We start from the raw sequence: 22,419 nt of genomic DNA, 5'->3' as shown, positions 1-22,419 counted from the left end.
CACACAGAAAGAAAGAGGCAGAGACACAGGCAGAGGGAGAAGCAGGCTCCATGCAGGGAACCTGACATGGGACTCGATCCCAGGTCTCCAGGATCACACCCTGGGCTGAAGGCGGCGCTAAACCGCTGAGCCACCTGAGAGCTACTGTCTTAAAAAGAAACTCTTGCATGTGTGCTCCAGAAGACAAGAATGTTCCAAGCAACATTATTTGCAATAGCAAAAGATTAAAACAAGCCAAATGTACATCAACAGGGAAATGTATAAAAATTATGGCATTTTAGTCCAGTAGAATACTAATAAGTGAAAATAAAAGAAGGAAAGAAAAGAGGAAGAGGGGAGAAAAGGTATGAAAGTAGGAAAGAAAAAAGAAGAGAGGAAGGACAGGAGAAAGTTATGAGTATGAATATAGATGAATCTCTCAAAATAAGAGTAAATAAACAAGATTGCAAAAGATGATTCAATTTATATAAAGTTGAAACATCCATAAATGAATAACACATAGTTAGGGACAAATATTTATAATATAAAATCATAAAGACAGGGAATGTTAAACACAAATTATTTGTTACCTCTGGGGAGAAAGAAGGGGATACAATTAGGAACTGGCTTAGTAACAACTAGGTACTAGCCTTGAAAGGTAATGGCAATATTCAATTTTTTAAGCTGGGTGGTAGATACACCCAAGTATTCATATTATTATTTTTCCTCAGAACTTACATTTGCATATACATTATATATATATCAATATGCACATCGATATATATCAATACCTATGTAAGAGATATTTCATAATTTGTAAGATTAAACAATAAAGCCTATATCAATGATTATTTTCAACAAATGGCTAAAGAAAGCAATTTTGTTACTGCTCTTTTTTTAGAAGCTGAGGTAAAAATAGATTCCAACCTACATAAAATCTACTTTAATTTCTTCATTCCAGCATGGATGAGATCCACTTGCAGTACTGGTTTGGTATACAGTGTGTTGAAAGGAAACTTCCACAAAAGGTTGTACAGTATCCTGAAACAAATAATAAACATTGACTAGCTTGTTGCACTATTTTATATAGTTAATTAAAGGTAGAAGGCTAGGAAATTACTTGAATACTGGCTGACCACTGGATGGCTTACTTTTTCTAGATTGTCAAACGGCCATTTTTCATTCATTCATTTAATAAACATTTATTGGTCCTATTCAATATCAGGTACTTTTCCAGGATTGAAAGATAAATGGAACTTACCCTTAAGGACTTTATAGTCTATCAGAAAAATAAACAGGTAAACAAATAATTGCAATCAAATGTGAAAAATAAAAGAAATATATTTAAGGTATAATAGTTACTCAGGAGAACCAATGATTAATTTTCTAAGGTAAAGACAAGGAGAACTTCATAGAGAAAACATTGCTGGACCTTGAGCTTTGAAACACTAAATAGTAAGTTTTATGAGGCCAATAATATGGAGCTATATGGAGGCCATTCCAGGCAAAGGAAAGGTAAAGAGGCCTTCTAGAAGTAGTGGTATGATGATACTGTCTTGGGGAGGAGAGAGACGTGGTTGACTGGTAGGTAAGGGTCAGATGATAGATTTTTATAGGCATTCTAAAGGAGTTTGTACTTTATTTTTTAAGCCTTGAGAGCAGGGGTCAGGGAATGAATCAGTTAGGATTACATCTTATACAGAGTACCTTCATTGTGTTATAGAAAATCAACTGGAAGCTTAAGACTCTAGAGATGGAGAGACCAATTATGAGCCAGTTGCTATCCAGAGCAAACATAATCAAAATTACATTTTACAGAAGTGTTTAAAACTTACCTCATTTAAGATCTCATCTGATTCTACAGATTTGATTGTTTCTTTATGTCTGAGGCAAGATATTGATGATTTCAAATAAGTAGGCAGATCCAAGACTCTTCACGAAAAACAATATAGAGACATACATGTTAAATAACTTTAACAGACAGTAGGAATTAAGATGGCGGAGTAATGGGGGGACCCTAAGTTTTTCTCATCCCTCAAATACAACTAGATAGTTATCAAATCATTCTGAACACTGAAGAAATCAATCAGAGTTCTGAGAAAACAAGTACTGCAAGTCTACAAGTAAAAAAGCTATCACCTTTTGGAAGGTAGGAGGTACGGAGGCTTGATTCTGGTGTGATATAGCTGAGGGTATGGTGGTGGGAAGGGAGCCTGCTTAAGGAGGGTACTGCAAAGTATCATAAGCAGCAGAGGCAAAATCAAAGTTTTAGAAGTCTGCTACAGCAGGGGCCCTGCCTGGTTTAAAGGTGCTCAGTTGGCAAAGTGGGGCAGGATCTCAGATGTGGCATTGTGTTCTGAGGAACCCCTGGGATGCAAGAACAGGTGGCACCTAGGCGATGCACTGTTCCCAGGCATGGGAGCATGGAACCTGGCTGAGAACAGCGAGTCTAGGTGCCATCTTTCTGCTTTGTGTTGCCATAAACTGAGAACCACTGCATGGTCATGCAACCACTTTCCTGGAATGGGTCCAGCAAAAGGCAGAAGTGAGGTGAGACACTCCTTGGGAGTAACAGCATGGGACCATGCCATGGGAGTCCCTAAAATTTGGAATTTTGAAACCAGCCAGGCAGGGCAGAGTTCTGATGGAAACTGGGGAGACAAGTGTGATTGTCTGCTCTTATGTGAGGACTCACTGAAGAGTAGGGGGCACATATTTTCAGCTCCAGGCTAGTGAGGAAAGCACTGCCATATTCATCCCACCCATCTCAATGCTGAGAGCGCTCAGGGAGCAAAAACAGTGCCAGATAGTGGAGTCCAGAGCCGCTTACATCAAGTCTTGCCTCTCTGTACCCTCAAAGCGTATTTTCACTGGGTCAGGTCAACCTGAGAATCAGGGCTGCAGGTCCCTCTTGCAGAAAACCAGCACAAACAACTCACTCTCACCAAATTTACTGATCATAGAGAGCTGCAAAGCTTCAGCTCTAGGGCAAAACAGTATCTAGCATCCTTTGTACTTTTATTCTTCAGTTTTTTAGGTTTTTTTTTCAGGTAGCTTCTTATTTTTTCAATTATTTTAAAATTTTTACATACACTTAATATTTTTTATTTTTTGTTTCATTTCTCTTTCATTCTTTCTTTCTTTCTTTATCTTGGGATCTAGTTTCTTTTCATAAGCAGACCAAAACAAATTCAAGATCTAGTTTTTAATTGTTGTTTTGTTGTTGTTGTTGCTGCTGCTATTGTTGTTGATTTTTCTTTTTTCTTTTTCTTCTTTTCTTTTCTGGACAAAATGATGAGATGGACAGATTCACCCCAAAAGAAAGAATAGAAAGTAGTACTCCCAGCCAGGGATTTAATCAATATAGATATAACTAAGATGTCTAAAATAGAATTTAAAACATTTATAAAGATACTAGCTGAGCTTGAAAAAAGCATAGAAGACACTAGATAATCCCTCACTGTAGAGATAAAGGAACTAAAATCTAGCCAGGCTGAAATTTAAAATGCTGTAACTGAGATGCAGGCCCAAGTGGAGGCCATAAAAATGAGGATGAATGAAACAGAAGAGAAAATCAGTGATATAGAAGATAAAATTATGGAAAATAATGAAGCTAAAATGAAGAGGGAAAGAAAGCTATTAGATCATGAAGATAGATTTAGGGAACTCAGCAATTCTGTAAAGTGAAATAATATCCATATTATAGACTGAAGGTTTATTTGAACAAATTATAGCTGAAAACTTCCCTACTCTGGGGAAGACAACAGGCATTCAAGTCCAAGAGGCACAAAGAACTCCTCTCAAAATCAACAAAAACAGGTCAACACCATAACATATTATAGTGAAACTTGCAAATTGCAAAGATGAAGAGAAAATTCTGAAAACAGTTTAGAACAAGAAGTCCTTAACCTATAAGGGTAGACACATAAGACTGGCAGCAGACCTGTCCACAGAGACCTGGAAGGCCAGAAAGGACTGGCATGATATATTCAATGTGATAAATGGGAAAATATGCAGCCAAGAATATCCATCAAGACTGTCTCATTCAGAAGGGAAGGAGAGATAATTTCCAAGACAAACAAAACTAAAGGAATTCATGAACACCAAATCAGCCCTGCAAGAAACATTAAAGGGGACCCTTTGAGTAGGAAAGAGAGACCAAAAGCAACAAAGACCAAAAAGGAACAGAGACAATCTACAGGAACAATGACTTTACAGGTAGTACAATGGTACTAAATTCATATCTTCCAATAATTACTCTGAATGTCAATGGACTATATGCCCTAATCAAAAGACATATGGTATCAGAATGGATAAAAAAAAAAAAAAAAACAAGACCCATCAATATGCTTCTTTCAGGAGACTCATTTTAGACCCCAAAACCCCCAAAATTCAAAGTGAGGGTATGGAGGACCATTTATCATGCTAATAGAAATCAAAAGAAAGTTAGAGTAGCCATCCTTGTATCAGACAAACTAGATTTTAAACCCAAGACTGTAATAAGGGATGAGGAAGGACACTGTATCATAATAAAGGGATCTATACAGCAAGAAGATCCAACACATGTAAATACTTATGTCTCTAACACTGGAGCAGCTAAATATCTAAATCAATAACAAACTTAAAGAAACTCACTGATAATAATACAATAATCGTAGGCGATTTTAACATCGCATTCACAGCAATGAACAGATCATCTAAGCAGAAAATAAACAAGGAAACAAGGGCTTTGAATGACACACTGGACCAGATGGACCTACCACATATATTCAGAGTATTCCATTCTAAAGCAGCAGAATACATATTCTTTTCAAGTGGACATAGAACATTTTCCAGAATAGATCACATACTGGGTCACAAATAAGGACTCAACTGGTACAAAAAGATTGAGATCATACCATGCATATTTTCAGACCAAATGATATGAAACAAAGTCAAACACAAGAAAAAATTTGGAAGAACCACAGTACATGGAGGTTAAAGAACTATCCTACCAAAGAATGAATGGGTCAACCAGGAAATTAAAGAAGAATTTAAAAAATACATGGAAACATAGGAAAATGAAAACACAACAGTTCAAAACCTTTTGGATGTAGCAAAGATGGGCCTAAGAGAAAAGTATACAGCAATACAAGCCTTCCTCAAGAAGCAAGAAACATCTCAAATATACAGCCTAACTTTACACCTAAAGGATCTGGAAAAAGAACAGCAAATAAAGCCTAAATCCGGCAGGATAAGAGAAATAATAAAGATTAGAGCAGAAATCAATGACATAAAAATTAAAAAATAAACAGTAGAACAAATCAACAAAACTAGGAATTTGTTCTTTGAAAGAATTAACAAGATTAACAAACCCTTAGCCAGACTTATTAAAAAGAAAAAGACCCAAATAAATAAAATCATGAATGCAAGAGGAGAGATCACAGCCAACACAAAGAAATGCAAATAATTATAAGAGAATATGATGAGCAAGAAATTAGGTAATCTGGAAGAAATGCACAAATACCTAGAAGCATATAAACTACCAAAACTGAAATACAAAGAGATAGAAAACTTGAACAGACCCATAGCCAGCAAAGAAATTGAATCAGTAAAGCAAGGATGCAGAGAAAGGGGAACCTTCTTAGACTGTTGACCAGAATACAAACTGGTGCAGCCATTCTGGAAAACAGTATGGAGTTCCTCAAAAAGTTAAAAATAGAACTACCCTATAATCCAGCAATTGCACTACAGGTATTTATCCAAAGGATAAAAATATAGTGATTTGAAGGGGTACAGGCACCCGTTTATATTAGCAATATCCACAATAGCCAAAATTTGGAAAGCCCAGATGTTCATCAACAGATAAATGGATAAAGAAGAACTGGTATATATTATATATGAGTCACTAAACTCTACCCCTAAAGCTAATAATACGCTCACTATATGTTAACTAAATTGAATTTAAATCTTAAAATTTTTTAAATAAATAAATAACTTTAACATTAGTTTTGGTAGGAATAAGCAAGATTTTTTGCCTCGATTCATGGTGATAAATAATTCGGTTACCATGGGTCTTACAGAGTTTGCTTTGGATCTTCTTATTGTTGGTGGTTAGAACTAAACATCTGATGATCACCACTCTGGAAGAGGGGCTCCTAAATGCTGAACCATGGATTGGATTCAGTCTGTGATAAAGTTTTCACTGGTCTTCAGCAAAGGAGAAAAATAAGGCAAGTGATACTTTGATATTATATCCTTCCTATTTTTGGTGTTACAATATTCTTTCTTTTTACAAATTGATGATTATAGAAACTGGTAATGATTTTATGATATTCTTATTTCACAAAAGTTAGCCTTTGGAATGTGCATTTGTTTTGAGAACATCAATTCTATTAGATAAATAAGGTTGTAGCTTATGAAACACAGGAAAAACTCTTAGGAGTTTTTAACTCTTAGTACCTAGTAAAAATATTTTTCATATGTAGAACTCATGGGATGTGGTAAACATAAGATAAACAAGTAAAGCACATATATGTTACACATAAAGAGAGATACTTAATATTCCTGAGACACCTGGGTTCTAAATATCAATAATATATGATTCATACATGAGACTAAATACATAAGACACTCAATATTCAAGACACACTAAATTCACGAGCATTTAATATGCATAATGACTTAATTTGGCCACTAAATGGTGATACCATTCTGGCCCCATAGATCCTCTGCTCAAGAAATGAAAATAAAACCCATGGAGTGCCTGCATAAGCGTTGGATAAGATATGATTTTTGCAGAGGTCAACTAAAATAACAAATCCAAAACAGAGCCTACTCTCTCCTGTGTTCCTTTTGCAGTACTGAGAGGGGCCAGTGGCAGAGAACAGTGCAGGTGGCAACAGTAAGGTCACAAATTCTCACGATAGGGAACAAGGGCAAAAGGCATTTATTTGATATTTGGCACCCCAAAATACACATGATTAAGTTACTGTGCTCATCTCAAACTTCTGAAAACTCTTCATACATAGCAACGACAGTATGACTATCCAAATGAAGATTTCAACTTTCATTCCGTTTCTGTAATATGGAGCATTAACCAAGTGCAAAATTTCACACATAGGATAGAATTTCCTATTTATTTATTTTAAATTTAAGACAGAGTTTTTTTGCAAAAAAATTAAAATTAATAGAGCTTTTACAACTGTAAAAATTGGTGCACAGTGTCTTACCTATTTACTGCTATGTTCCTGGTAGGAATATTATAAGCCCGCAGTATTCTGACAAGAATCTTAATATCTCCATCACAGATAGTTTGTGCTGCTACCTTTTTCCTTTCTTTCCTCTGAGGCTTTAACTTTCTGCGTCGTTCAACTAGCTTACAAACTGCATGTGTCAACTGGCTAAAGATAAAAAAGGGATCATCTGCATATACACAAGATAGCTTTGTTTTAAAAGACATCAATTTGTAAAGTTAATTATTTAAATTAGGCCATTATTCTGAACCATATTCTCTCCATTGTAGAGGGGAGACAGAGTTGTCTTAAACCCAAGGGAAAAAACCTCTTTCTGAGAACAGAAGAGATGCTTGGCTCACTCCCATGTTATGAGAAAATGTGATTGCTCCATGCAATTGGGTACATGGTCCAAGAAGAGATAGCCACATAGAGAGGTAATTCCACAAAACCTGATGTTCTTTCAGAATGTTATTCATTTTTTCAGGAATCATTCTCTTGAAAGTGATTAGATACTCAACTTTTCTACATGACTCTGAAACAAGAATTAGTTATACCAGCTGCCAACAAAAATCCATGGAATTATAGTTTTTATGGTCACATTCATTTTCCCCTCAAAAACTGAAAATAAAGTACAATAGGTTTCAGCATCTTAACCAATTAAAACTGTTTTTTGGTAACACTAGGAATCTGCAAGTGGCCCCAGGGAGGATTTCCGGAAACAAGGCATCCCTACTCCTGGTCTTACCCCTAAGATTCAGAGGTAGGACAATATGAGAATTGAGTTGAGCCAAGAGATCCCCCAACTGCTGTCTGTGGATCATACTCACATTTGGCTGAGGAGTCAGTTTTGAAAGGGGGAGATTATATATAGGCTTAGTATGTGGTGCTGCCAGCAATTTTTCTTAAAAAAATTTTTTTATTGGAGTTCAATTTGCCAACATACATACCAAGTGCTCATCCCGCCAAGTGCCCCCCCTTGCTGCCCATCACCAAACACCCCAACCCCGCCCACCTCCCCTTCCACTACCCCTTGTTCATTTCCCAGAGTTAGGTGTCTCTCATGTTTTGTCACCTTCACTGATATTTCCACTCATTTTCTCTCCTTTCCTATTATTCCCTTTCACTAATTTTTATGTTCCCCAAACGAATGAGACCATATAATGTTTGTCCTTCTCCAATTTACTTATTTCACTCAGCATAATACCCTCCAGGTCCCTCCACGTCGAAGCAAATGGTGGGTATTTGTCGTTTCTAATGGCTGAGTCATAGTCCATTGTATACATAGACCACATCTTCTTTATCCATACATCTTTCGATGGACACTGAGGCTCCTTCCACACTTTGGCTATTCTAGACATGCTGCTATAAACCTTGGGGTGAGGTGTCCCGGTGTTTCACTGCATCTGTATCTTTGGGGTAAACCCCCAGCAGAGCAATTAATTGCTGGGTCATAGGGCAGGTCTATCTTTAACTCTTTGAGGAACCTCCACACAGTTTTCCAGAGTGGCTGCACCAGTTCACATTCCCACCAACAGTGCAAGAGGCTTCCCCTATCTCCACATCCTCTCCAACATTTGTTGTTTCCTGCCTTGTTAATTTTCCCCATTCTCACTGGTGCGAGGTGGTATCTGATTTTGGTTTTGATTTGTATCTCCCTGGTGGCCAGTGATGCAGAGCATTTTCTCATGTGCTTGTTGGCCATGTCTATGTCTTCCTCTGTGACATTTCTGTTTATGTCTTTTGCCCATTTCATGACTGGATTGTTTGTTTCTTTGCTGTTGAGTTTAATAAGTTCCTGATAGATCTTGGATACTAGCCCTTTATCTGATGAGTCATTTGCAAATATCTTCTCCCATTCTATAGGTTGTCCTTTAGTTTTGTTGACTGTTTCTCTTGCTGTGCAGAAGCTTTTTATCTTGATGAAATCCCAATAATTCATTTTTGCTTTAGTTTCTCTTGCCTTCATGGATGTATCTTGCAAGAAGTTACTGTGGCCAAGTTCAAAAAGGGTGTTGCCTGTGTTCGCCTCTAGGATTTTGATGGATTCTTGTCTCACATTTAGATCTTTCATCCATTTTGAGATTATCTTTGTGTATGGTGTAAGAGAATGGTCTAGTTTCATTCTTCTGCATGTGGATGTCCAATATTCCCGGCACCATTTATTGAAGAGACTGTCTTTTTTCCAGTGGATAGTCTTTCCTGCTTTGTTGAATTTTAGTTGACCATAAAGTTGAAGGTCCACTTCTGGATTCTCTATTCTGTTCCATTGATCTATGTGTCTGTTTTCGTGCCAGTCCACACTGTCTTGATGACCACAGCTTTGTAGTACAACCTGAAATCTGGCATTGTGATGCCCCCAGCTATGGTTTTCTTTTTCAATATTCCCCTGGCTATTTGGGGTCTTTTCTGTTTCCACACAAATCTTCTTTTTTTTTTTTAAGATTTTACTTATTTATTCATGAGAGACAGAGATTGAGAGAGAGAGAGAGAGAGGCAGAGACACAGGCAGAGGGAGAAGCAGGCTCCATGCAAGGAGTCTGACGTGAGACTCAATCCCAGGTCTCACCTGGGCTGAAGGTGGCGCTAAACCGCTGAGCCACCTGGGCTGCTCTCCGCACAAATCTTAAGATGATTTGTTCAACTCTCTGAAGAGAGTATGGAATCAGTCCATACTGATTGATAGTGATTGCATTAAATGTGTAAATTGCCCTGGGTAGCACTGACATTTTCACAGTATTGATTCTTCCAATCCATGAGCATGGAATATTTTTCCATCTCTTTGTGTCTTCCTCAATTTCTTTCAGAAGTGTTCTGTAGTTTTTAGGGTACAGATCCTTTACCTCTTTGGTTAGGTTTATTCCTAGGTATCTTATGCTTTTGGGTGCAATTGTAAATGGGATTGACTCCTTAATTTCTCTTTCTTCAGTCTCATTGTTAGCGTATAGAAATGCCACTGACTTCCAGACATTGATTTTGTATGCTGCCACACTGCCGAATTGCTATATGAGTTTGGCAATCTTAGGGTGGAGACTTTTGGGTTTTCTATGTACAGTATCATGTCGTCTATAAAGAGGGAGAGTTTGACTTCTTCTTTGTCAATTTGAATGCCTTTTATTTCTTTTTGTTGCCTGATTGCTGAGGCTAGGACTTCTAGTACTATGTTGAATAGCAGTGGTGAGAGTGGACATCCCTGTCTTGTTCCTGATCTTAGGGAAAAGGCTCCCAGTGTTTCCTCATTGAGAATATTTGCTGTGGGCTTTTCATAGATGGCTTTTAAGATGCTGAGGAATGTTCCCTCTATCCCTACACTCTGAAGAGTTTTGATCAGGAATGGATGCTGTATTTTGTCAAATGCTTTCTCTGCATCTACTGAGGGGATCATATGGTTCTTGTTTTTTCTCTTGCTGATATGATCAATCACATTGATTGCTTTACGAGTGTTGAACCAGCCTTGCATCCCGGGGATAAATCCCACTTGGTCATAGTGAATAATCTTCTTAATGTATTGTTGGATCCGATTGGCTACTATCTTGTTGAGAATTTTTGCATCTGTGTTCATCAGGGATATTGGTCTATAATTCTCCTTTTTGGTGGGATCTTTGTCTGGTTTTGGAATTAAGGTGATGCTGGCCTCATAGAACGAGTTTGGAAGAACTCCATCCCTTTCTATCTTTTGGATCAGCTTTAGTAGAATAGGTATTGTTTCTTCTTTATTTTATTTTATTTCATTTTATTTTTGTTTCTTCTTTAAACGTTTGATAGAATTCCCCTGGGAAGCCATCTGGCCCTGGACTTTTGTGTCATGGGAGGTTTTTGATGACTGCTTCAATTTCCTCCGTGGTTATTGGGCTGTTGGGGTTTTCTATTTCTTCCTGTTCCAGTTTTGGTAGTTTGTGGTTTTCCAGAAATGTGTCCATTTCTTCTAGGTTGCCTAATTTATTAGCTTATAGCTGCTCATAATAAGTTTTTAAAATCGTTTGTATCTCCTTGGTATTTATTTATGTTGATCTCTCCTTTCTCATTCATGATTTTATTAATTTGAGTCTTTTCCCTCCTCTTTTTAATAAGGCTGGCTAATGGTTTATCTATCTTATTAATTCTTTCAAAGACCTAACTCTTGGTTTTGTTGATGTGTTCCACAGTTCTTCTGGTCTCTATTTCATTGAGTTCTGCTCGAATCTTTATTCTCTTCTTCTGCTGGGTGTAGGATCTATTTGCTGTTCTTTCTCCAGTTTCTTTAGGTGCAAGGTTAGCTTTTGTATTTGAGTTCTTTCCAGTTTTTGGATGGATGCTTGCATTGCGATGTATTTCCCTTAGGACTGCTATTGCTGTATCCCAAAGATTTTGAACAGTTGTATCTTCATTCTCACTAGTTTCCATGAATCTTTTTCATTCTCTAATTTCATGATTGACCCTTTCATCTTTTAGCAGGATGGTCTTTAACCTCCACGTGTTTGAATTTCTTCCAAATTTCTTCTTGCAATTGAGTTCAAGTTTCAAAGCATTATGGTATGAAAATATGCAGGGGACAATCCCAATCTTTTGGTATCGGTTAAGACCTGTTTTGTGATGCAGTATGTGGTCTATTCTGGAGCAAGTTCCACGTGCACTTGAGAAGAATGTGTATTCAGCTGCGTTTGGATGGAAAGTTCAGGAAATATCTGTGGAATCCATCTGGTCCAGTGTATCATTTAAAGCTCTTGTTTCTTTGAAGATGTTGTGCTTAGAAGATCTGTCGATTGTAGAAAGTGCTGTGTTCAGGTCACCAAGTATAAGTGTATTATTATCTAATTATGTCTTAACTTTGGTTATTAACTGATTGATATACTTGGCAGCTCCCATATTTGGGGCATAAATATTCATGATTTTAGGTCCTCTTGTTGGATAGATCCTTTAAGTATGATATAGTGTCCCTCTTCATCTCTTACTACAGTCTTTGGGATAAACTTTAATTTATGTGATATGAGATGGGTACCTCTGCTTTCTTTTGAGGACCATTTGAATGGTAAATGGTTCTCCAACCTTTTATTTTCAGGCTGTAGGTGTCCTTACGTCTAAAATGAGCCTCTTGTAGACAGTAAATAGATGGGTCTTGCTTTTCTATCCAGTCTGAAACCCTGTGTCTTTTGATGGGATCAGTGTTACCATTGAAAGATACGAATTTAGTGTCATCATAATACCTATTCAGTCACCGTTTTAGTGGCTTATTTCTTTGGGCTTCCTCTTTCTTTTACAGAGTGCCCCTTAATATTTCTTGCAGAGCTGGTTTGGTGGTCACATATGCTTTCAGTTTCTGCTTATCTTGGAAGCTCTTTATCTCTCCTTCTATTCTGAATGAGAGCCTTGCTGGATAGAGTATGTAATCTTGGCTGCATGTTCTTCTCATGTAGGACCCTGAATATATCCTGGAGCCCTTTCTGGCCTGCCAGGTCTCTGTGGAGAGGTATGCTGTTAATCTAATATTTCTCCCCATATTAGTTAGGGATCTCTCGTCTCTTGCTGCTTTAAGGATCTTCTCTTTATCTTTGGAATTTGAAAGTTTCACTATTAAATGTCGACGTGTTGAACGGTTTTAACTGATTTTAGAGGGGATCTCTCTATCTCCTGGGTCTGAATGCCTGTTTCCCTCCCCACATTTGGAAGTTCTCAGCTATGGTTTGTTCAAATATGCTTTCTGGTCCTCTGTCCCTTTCGGCGCCCTCTGGAACCCCAATTAAATGTAGATTTTTTCCTTCTGAGGCTGTCATTTATTTCCTCTAACCTATCCTCGTGGTCTTTCAATTGTTTTTCTCTTTTTTTCCTCAGCTTCCTTCCTTGCCATCAACTTGTCTTCTATGTCACTCATTGGTTCTTCTGCCTCACTAACCCTCATCGTTAGGACCTCCAGTTTTGATTGCATCTCATTTAATTGATTTTTAATTTCGGCCTGATTAGATCTAAATTCTGCAGTCATGAAGTCTCTTGAATCCTTCATGCTTTTTTTCAGAGCCATCAGTAGCTTTATAATTGCGCTTCTGAATTGGCTTTCTGACATTGAATTGTAATCCAAATTTTGTAATTCTGTGGGAGAGAGTACTGTTTCTATTCTTTCTTTTGTGGTCAGTTTTTCCTCCTAGTCATTTTGCTCAGTGCAGAGTAGCCAAAAACAAGTTGTACTTGATAGAAGCTTGAACTCTTCTCACTGTAGCATTCCAGCTGTTCTCTCTTTAAATCTCAGGCTGAATTTCGTAGGTTTTCAGGATGATTTGAAAGTTATCTAGGTAAGTTGGTGGGGACAGGTGACTTGGGGACCCTACTCTTCTGCCATCTTGCCCCGCCTCCACCATTTTTCTAATAGCAGTTCCAGGACAGGAAAATCTTGGGGCAAAACTAATTTGGGACAAAGGTATTTCTTTTCTTTTTCTTTCTTGCCGTAAAAACTATCAATAAGGAGAGCATTACAAACTATGTAATTGAAAATACATATCATATAGGTATGTCCAAAATGCAATTTTAAAATAACCAAATATGTTTTAAACACTATGTTTCACTTTATGCCTTGTAAATGCATCCTCTGACATGTAACTTAAAATCAAAACAAAGAACTTTGAAGGCACTAGCTTAAAGCTTTATATTTCATATTTAAATAATATATACCTTGCAGATACAATTTCTTCATAATCAGCCACAACATCTGATAAGTTAAATTTGCTAACTTTAACAATTCTTTTCATTATCAATCTTCTCATCTACAAAAAAGTAAATTTAATTTAGAGAAATAATAGTTTATATTTGAAGATTAAGAATTTACAATGCTACTGGTTCCACACTTTTTACTCTCGATTTTTGTAAGTAATGAATGGAAAGGGAAATTAGGAAGATTTCACAAAAGTAGATGCAAACATACTGATGATGTTATTTTGTTATCATTACCTTTTTCAGAAAATTGGCAGAATTAATTCTTTGTGTAGTAATAGAATTGACATCTGAAATGGAGATATCCTTCTCTATCTGACTTTCATATTCCTAAACAGAGAATTTAGTTTTACCTCTTCAATGTAACAGAGTTCAGCTATGATACATTGCAATAAAATATTAAATAATGAATATTCACTTTAGTTCATGTGTAGGAGACACTGGCAACACTCTGGCACAAGAGAAGAAAATATTTCTTTCTTTCTTTTTTTTTTTTTTAGGATTTTATTTATTTATTCATGAGAGACACAGAGAATGAGGCAGAGACATTGGCAGAAAGAGATGCAGGCTTACGCAGGAAGCCCGATCTGGGACTCAATCCTGGAACTTCGGGATCACAGAGAAGAAAACATTTCTTTCAGATTTTCCCACTGAGTGATGGTAAGAACAGCTTTTGACTATATTTTATTTGCTTCTAGGATGAGGTCCATGCATCTTTTAAATTAATGTTGAGAAAAAGAATTTTGCGATTGAGAAATTATGAAAAAAATGTGAGAATGACTGAAATATTCTCTTTTTTTAAAATGTTTTAAATTTATTTATCCATGAGAGACAGAGAGAGAGAGAGAAGCAGGGACACAGGCAGTGGGAGAAGCAGGCTCCATGCCTGGAGCGTGATGTGGGACTCAATCCCAGGTCTCCAGGATCACACCCTCAGCTGAAGGCGGTGCTAAACCACTGAACCGACCCAGGCTGCCCCCTTTTTCTTTTTATACTTTTTGTGTTTTAGGAAATACTTTCTTACCCCAAGATTAAGATATCCATTTAAAGTTTTGCTTTTTACACAGTTTTGCCTTTATTAATTTTTTATTTTAATTCCAGTATAATTAATATAATTCACATGTAGTCCTCATTACACATGGTATTTATTCCTTTTATGAGGTCTGAATCTTAATTTTCTTTCTAGACAGATGACCAGAACCACTTACCAAATAGTTCATTCTTTTCCAACTGATTTGTGATTATACCTATCAAATAAAAAGTCTTTACACATGTATAAGTCTGTTTTGAGGCCCTCTGTTCCATTTCACTGGTTTGGAATTGCATTACTATGTGTATGAAATAATCTGGGGGAACTGGCATCCTACAATGCTGGCACCTTGCAACTTCCTATCAGTGAACATTTACTCAGAATTTTTTTTACATCATTCAAAATGTTTTGTAATTTTCTCAATTCTTACATATCTTTTTGTTAAATATATTTCTATATATCTTAGGGTTTTCATTGCTATTGCAAGGGGTATCTTCATTAAGTTACAATTAGTGGGTTTTTACTGGTGTACAGAATGCTATTTATTTTTTGTCTTTAATTTTTCCTCAACTTTTTCAAAACTATAGAAAATTAGCAAGAATGTTAAAATCCATATATCCATCCTCTTAAGTAATTATAGTTGACCCCTGAAAACATGGATTTAAACTGTGCAGGTACACTTGGATGCAGACTTTTTGCAGTATGGTACTGAAAATGTATTTTTTCTTCCTTATGATTTTCTTAATAACATTTTCTTTTCTCTAGCTTACTTTATTGTAAGAATACAGTGTATAATATGTGTAACATTAAAAAAATGTGTCAACGCTTTCTGTTATCAGGTAGCTTATCAACAATAGCCCATTATTATTTCAGTTTTGGAGAGGTCAAAAGTTATTTTTCGATTTTCGATTGCTCAGGGTTTGGTACTCTCCTAATCCCCTGTCATTAAGGGGTGAACTATGTCCTTTGACACATCTGCTTAATCTGTAAACCTTGCCTATTGTGCACAGGGGTTTTTTTTGTTTGTTTGTTTTTGTTTTCATTTTGTTTTGCTAACTCTGGCAAACCCAACTCTGTGAGGACATGTCACAAGAAGCTTACTCCCCATTAGGGTACCAAAGCCCTGGAAAAACCAACATCAAAATTTGTTGCAGCTGTCTTATCCTTTGTTCTGCTCTGCTTTCTTCATGTTTCTATATTACTAGCTAATTACATCTGAAATTTAATGTAATCATTCAGTAGGCATGTAGATGTTGCCTTCTTGTGTCTCCTCACACTCTCTCAATTCCACAATTTAGAAGAAGCACTTCTTTCAATGTGGTTCACTTCAGGAGAAAAACCCAAAATGTTGTAACATTCTCAATCAGTTTAAAGAAGTTCTCTTCTAAGGAAACAATCAATAAAACTAAAAGGCAACCTAAGGAATGGCAGGAGATATGTGTAAATAACATATCCAGTGAAGGGTTAGTGTCCAAAATATATAAAGAACTTATAATTCTCAACATCCCCCCCCAAAAAAAGTCCAATTAAAAAATGGGCAGAAGACATTTCTCCAAAAAAGACACATAGAAGCAAACAGACACATGAAAAGATGTTCATCATCACTTATCATCAGGGAAATGTAAATCAAAACTACAAGATATCACCTCACACCTGTCAGAATGGCTAAAATCTTAAACAAAAGAAACAACAGGTGTAGGATATAGAGAAAAAGGAACCCTCTTGTACTGTTGGTGGGACTGTAACTGGTGCAGCCACTCTGAAAAACAGTATGGAGTTTCCTCAAAAAGTTAAAAATAGAACTACCTTATGATCCAGCAATTGCACTACTGGGAATTTACCCAAAGAATACAAAAACACTAATCAAAGGGTTACATGCACACCTATGTTTATAGCAACATTATTTACAATAGCCATGATATGGAAGCAGCCCAAGTATCCATCGATAGATGAATGGATAAAGATGGGGTAATATATATACAATGAAATATTATTCAACCATAAAAAGAATGAAATCTTGCCAATTTCAACAACATGGATGGAGCTAAAGAGTATAATACTAAGTGAAATAACGCAGAGAAAGACAAATACCATATGATTTCACTCATATGTGGAATTTAAGAAACAAAACAAAGAAGCAAAGGGTGGGGGGAAGAGAGAGAGAGACAAACCAAGAAACAGACTCTTAACTATAGAGAGCAAACTGATGGTACCAGAGTGGAGCAGGGTGGGGAGAACAGATGAAATAGGTGATAGAGATAACAGTGCACTTGTGATGAGCACAGTGTGATGTATGCAACTGTTGAATCACTATATTGGACATCTGAAACTAATATAACACTATGTGTTAACTAACCGGAATTAAAATAAAAACTTTAAACAAAGAAGAAATTCTCTTCTAATTCTAGTATACTAAGAGCTTTCATCATGAATGAGCACCGATTTTATTAAATGCCTTCTGGGCATTTATTAAGAGGAGCATATCTTTCCTTCCTTAATTCTGTTCATATGGTAAGTTATATTAACAGATTCTGTAATTAAATTAGCTTTGCTATGTGAAAACAAACTCAGATTATAAAGTGTAATTATATATTTATTCACAATATATGGCTTTTTAATTTGTTGAAATTTTATTAGAAAATTTACAACTATGCTCATAAGTAAAATGATCCAAAATGACCATTTCCTGCTCTCCTTGCCCAATTTTGCTATGAAAGTTATATCAGACTCAGAAAATGAATAGGATTACTTTCCCTCCTTTTTTGCTCTCTGAATAGTTTGAATAAGATAAGGAATGCCCCTGATTTCAAGAGCAGAAACTGTTCTCTTTTATGATGTTATATTCATGATAATGCTGAGCCTTCTGCTTTGCCTGTCACTTTATGGGACTGTAGAACTGAATTCAGTCATTGAGAAAAGCAGCAGGAGGAAAATGAATAACTTTCCAGCTATTCCAAGCTATTTTCAGGCCTTTCTACTCTAGTTTACTAACTGAAGCTCCTAAGGTCTCAAAACAGGAGATGACCATAATTTAAAGTTGGGAAATGCTTTCCAAAGCCAAATACCAACTGGTCAGTTTGTGATTACATATATTTGCACTCAGTCATGTTTGTGAAGGTAAAAAATTATCTGCAAATCCTATCTTTGTGTGACTAGAACAGTCAAACAACTGTGCTAACTAGGACATTGTCATTGAAAAATCATTAATTTGCATTTCCCCTTTCACCTCTGAGAAATGCCAAAAGAGCCTTCAGACAGTTCAGAACATGAGTGTCCTCTCCCTGCAACTTGAGTTTTAAATATAATGAGTCCTGTATAGTGTATTGTTTGTGTATCCTCTAAATTAGGGTATACAAGCTAAGGGATGGCTTGGCAACAACAAAAATACACACTATTTTTTAAAACAACTTTTACTTATTTAATGTTAAGTGGCTTATTGCAATTTACTTTCAGTCCAGGATAAAATGAAAACAAATATCATAGAGTTTAACCATTTTTTTCTTACTGATAATAACAAGTTAAATTAATAAGCCTATTATAACCTATTTTTATAATAGTTTTTAAAATGGGTTTTTTATATAAACTTATTAGTTAAAAAAGGAATAAGTTTAGATTCAAAATAGCAAAAATATTAAGCACCTGAGTGGCTCAGTGGTTGAGCATCTGCCTGGAATCAAGTCCCACATTAGGCTTCCTGCGGGAAGCCTGCTTCTCCCTCTGCCTATGTCTCTGCCTCTCTCTGTGTGTCTCTCATGAATAAATAAATAAAACTGTTTTTCTAAAAGCAGCAAAAATATGAATTTATCATACAATAAGCAATATTCAAATAGAAAGCATGTACCTGGAAGACTAAGTCTGGAATCTCTTTGTCATAAAGGGGTATTTGCTGCAGAAGCAAAACATCTAATTGACCTGCATTTCTAAGTTGCAATAGCTGGAAACGTTTACTCTTTTTCATTTCTTCTTCAGAAACAAAGTTAAATTCATCTTGCAACTGTTCAAGACGAAAATATTTTGGAATATCCTGTCCTTTATGTTTCATGTACTATAAAATATAAGTCACAGAAGTATTAAAATATTAACTTTTTAAAATTCGAGAATTATTTCAAAACACTTTTCCCCCTCAAATGTGAAATGTTAGATTTGTCATATATGTAGGAAATGGAGCAATGAATCTATACAGAGCTAGAATCTGAATAAAAAAAAAAGAAAAAGAAAAAACAGAATACAGCCTACATGGCTTCCTAACCTTTCATGGTCATGACTTAAAATAAAAATAAAAATACTTATATTGCAACTGGGTTAAAAGATTATTCGTATCTGTTTGTCATAAGTGTGGAGAGAGGATCATTATTTCTGTACACTTGTAACCAATAAAGCACATTAGTTGGGAAGCTCTGATTCCAACTAATTGCGATAATTTTTGCATTGTTTTATTGAATAAATGCAAAGATGTGCATGGTACATGCAAGGGCGAGTGCTATCTACCAAGGATTTATTCACTGTAGTTCTACAAGGAAAGATGAAACACAGAATGAATAGCTACAATAAAAGGAGGAATGGTATAAAAAAAGAAAAACAAGTTAAAAGGAGGGAAAGGAAAGAAAGGCCCATATGTCACTGAGGTTATCAGGGAAACTCTTATCAGACATGTATGGTAGATAAGATAGCCACCTAGGGTATCCTTCAAGACAGAGGAAATGACATGAATAAAGGTACGAAGAATGCATGTTTGAGGCACACAGAAGAGTTCAGTTGGTTGTAAGGAAGAATAGGAGAAGTGAACAGATAATTGAGTCTTTGAGGGAAGGAATGTGCCTATAAATCATCTGTATATCCCTAGCATATATAATACCATGGGTACTCAGTAGTTGTAACAAGAGATGCTAGCCTGAAGGTTAGCCTATAGGATGTACTGCAGAATACTGATTAATGGCAGACTACCAACCATCAGGCCTAAAGTAGCAATTATTTCATTTGCTGAATTTCTAATTGCCTTTACAATACTGTAAAACTGGTTGAAAATCATATCTGTCCTTAGATTTATCTTTACCTTCCTCCTGGTGCCTAGAAACATACACAGCAAACTATAAAGTATAGGAGGGTAGAGCTTAGGAAATATAATATATTTACATTATTGATATTTGCTACAACTTACCAAAATAAATTCCATTAAATCAGAATATTCTGGATTATTTGGATCAATTTTTACTTCATTTGCCCACTCAAAAAGCTTCTGTGCATTAATGAACCATGGAATTCCAGGAACCCCTCTTGCATCTACATTCCTTAACACACTAACATAGAGGAAAATATTTTGTGAATTTGCATATAAAATGTGGTTATTCATCTGTTACACAGGGTAAAACCTACTCATTCCAGGTAGTTAAAGATAAAACCTATCTATCCCCTGCATTTAAGGGTAAAACAGAAGATTTAGGTGTGATATCTCTCTTGATTCTTCTCACATTCTAATTTGTATCCTAGATTTTTGATAAATGTCTACTCTCTCCCTTAAGAGACACTAAGCTTCAATGTCCACAACAGGCAAACTATGGAAAGAGCCCAGATGTCCACTGACAGATGAATGGATAAAGAAGATGTGAGATAGGTGTGTGTGTATATATATATATTTTTTCTTTGTTTTATGTATATATATGTTTTCTTTGTTATACACACACCCACACAATGGAATACTACTCAGCCATCAAAAAAGAAATCTTGCCATTTGCAATGACGTGGATGGAACTAGAGGTTATTATGCTAAGCGAAATAAGTCAATCAGAGAAAGACAATTACCATGATTGTACTCATATGTGGAATTTAGGAAACAAAACAGAGGACCATAGGGGAAGAGAGGAAAAGATAAAACAAGATGAAATCAGAGAGGGAGACAAACCATAAGAGACTCTTAATCATAGGAAACAAACGGAAGGTTGCTGGAGGGAAGGGTGGTAGGGGATAGGGTAATTGGGTGATGGACATTAAGGAGGGCAGATGATGTAATGAGCACTGGGTGTTATATAAGACTGATGAATCACTGACTTCTACCTTTGAAACTAATAATACATCATATGTTAATTAAATGAATTTAAATTTTTAAAAAAGACAGTAAGCTTCTTAAGGGTAAATGGACTTTTCTGGACTTTGAAGCCTTCTCTTAGAATTCACTGCCTCTTGAAATTTGTCATTTGTCCCAATCCTTCACAGAACTGCTTTCAATCTTTTGTGAACCTGAGTTCCCAAGTAACTGGAACTGCTAACTGCAGCATCACAGAAGCCCCAGGAGAAAAGACTTCAAGAAGAAAATGATAAGGGTAGGCCATGAATATGGCTCAAAGGTCACTGGTACTCTTCAGGAATAAATGGGTTGAATCAGGGAGGGAATGTGTGAATAAAAAGTGGAGGTCTTGTACACAGATCAGCACACAAATAACAACTTGGACACGAAAAATGGCCAAGACAGGTTTTCAGGGTTTAATCAAATGCTTGGGTTTTTCTTTGTTTTAAAACAAAGAAGGCTTCTTTAATAAAAAAGACTAACAACTTAGGTAAATGGAAGAGTTAAACATAATGAAAGAAAAGGATATAAATATGTCATCAAGGTCCTAAAGGAGACAAAGAAAGTCCCAAATTACCTGTCTAAATGTTAGCTTTAGAGTAAAGAGGACAAACATTTGACTCCAAAAAGAAAGCAGAAAATAGTATGAGGAGGCAAAGATTGGAAAGAGTCACAGTAGGGATGATGCTAGGGAAAAACAAAGAAATACAAGCAAATAATGGTTCAGAGTCTTAAGAGCTTATTCACTAGCTCCAAAATGGATTACCTTTATTATTTGTCTATTTTTCTTTAAAATGCCCTTATTCAGGTCTCTAAGATGATCTTGCATACTTAGCAAAACAAGGACATCATCAAAATTATGTTCCTGTCTACACAGTGATTTGTTTCCTTCTCTGATTTGAAAAGATATTTCCTCTTCTCTACAGCCAAGCTATCACCTGCATTCTGATTCAAAATCTTCTGGACTCTAAAGGATCTCATACTCTAATACATTCTGGCTCTTTTTTCTATGGATTTCATCACTTATTATAAGAAGATAAAAATTGCCCTAATTTTCAAGAAACCTATACTATGATTCTGTTGTCTCTCTTATTTTCAGCCTCTTTTTAAAACTTCTTGGTAAGTAATCTACATCTGTGACCTCAGCTTCCTCACCATCAATTGCTGAGTACTACTGACAATTGTTTGTTTGTTTTTTTTTCTCTAAAACTATTGCCAAGAAAAAGTATTTATGAACTCTTACTATGACTCTGGCCATATGCCATTGGCTTTATTTATAGTGTTCTCTCACTGTTATTTTAAAATAGTCTCTCAGTTTTGATTTCCTGTCTAATCCAAGTTATTTATAGCAATGCTTTAAATTTTAAACATTATTTTATTTTAAAAATTGAAATTTTTAGAACAGTTTTAAGTTCAGACCAAGAACAATCAGAAAGTGCATAGTTTCCATATGTTCC

General features: G+C 36.0%; 1 protein-coding gene across 1 annotated transcript in view; it reads right to left on the bottom strand.

Moving 5' to 3' along the window:
• The window catches only part of CC2D2B (coiled-coil and C2 domain containing 2B), a 109,848-nt gene that overhangs the window by 42,768 nt on the left and 44,661 nt on the right, over window positions 1-22,419 (bottom strand). Inside the window, exons 17-23 of the mRNA XM_025991204.2 lie at window positions 20,060-20,198; window positions 18,743-18,946; window positions 14,109-14,201; window positions 13,833-13,924; window positions 7,191-7,361; window positions 1,815-1,911; window positions 911-1,020 (exon numbers count right to left, since the gene is read on the bottom strand). Of these exons, the coding sequence (XP_025846989.2) occupies window positions 911-1,020; window positions 1,815-1,911; window positions 7,191-7,361; window positions 13,833-13,924; window positions 14,109-14,201; window positions 18,743-18,946; window positions 20,060-20,198 (906 nt within the window). The remainder of the gene's footprint in view (window positions 1-910; window positions 1,021-1,814; window positions 1,912-7,190; window positions 7,362-13,832; window positions 13,925-14,108; window positions 14,202-18,742; window positions 18,947-20,059; window positions 20,199-22,419) is intronic.

This window comes from Vulpes vulpes, chromosome 15 (genome assembly GCF_048418805.1).
Source record: "Vulpes vulpes isolate BD-2025 chromosome 15, VulVul3, whole genome shotgun sequence".
NCBI classification, from domain to species: Eukaryota; Metazoa; Chordata; class Mammalia; order Carnivora; family Canidae; genus Vulpes; species Vulpes vulpes.
This window is presented reverse-complemented; position numbering and strand designations above follow the sequence as displayed.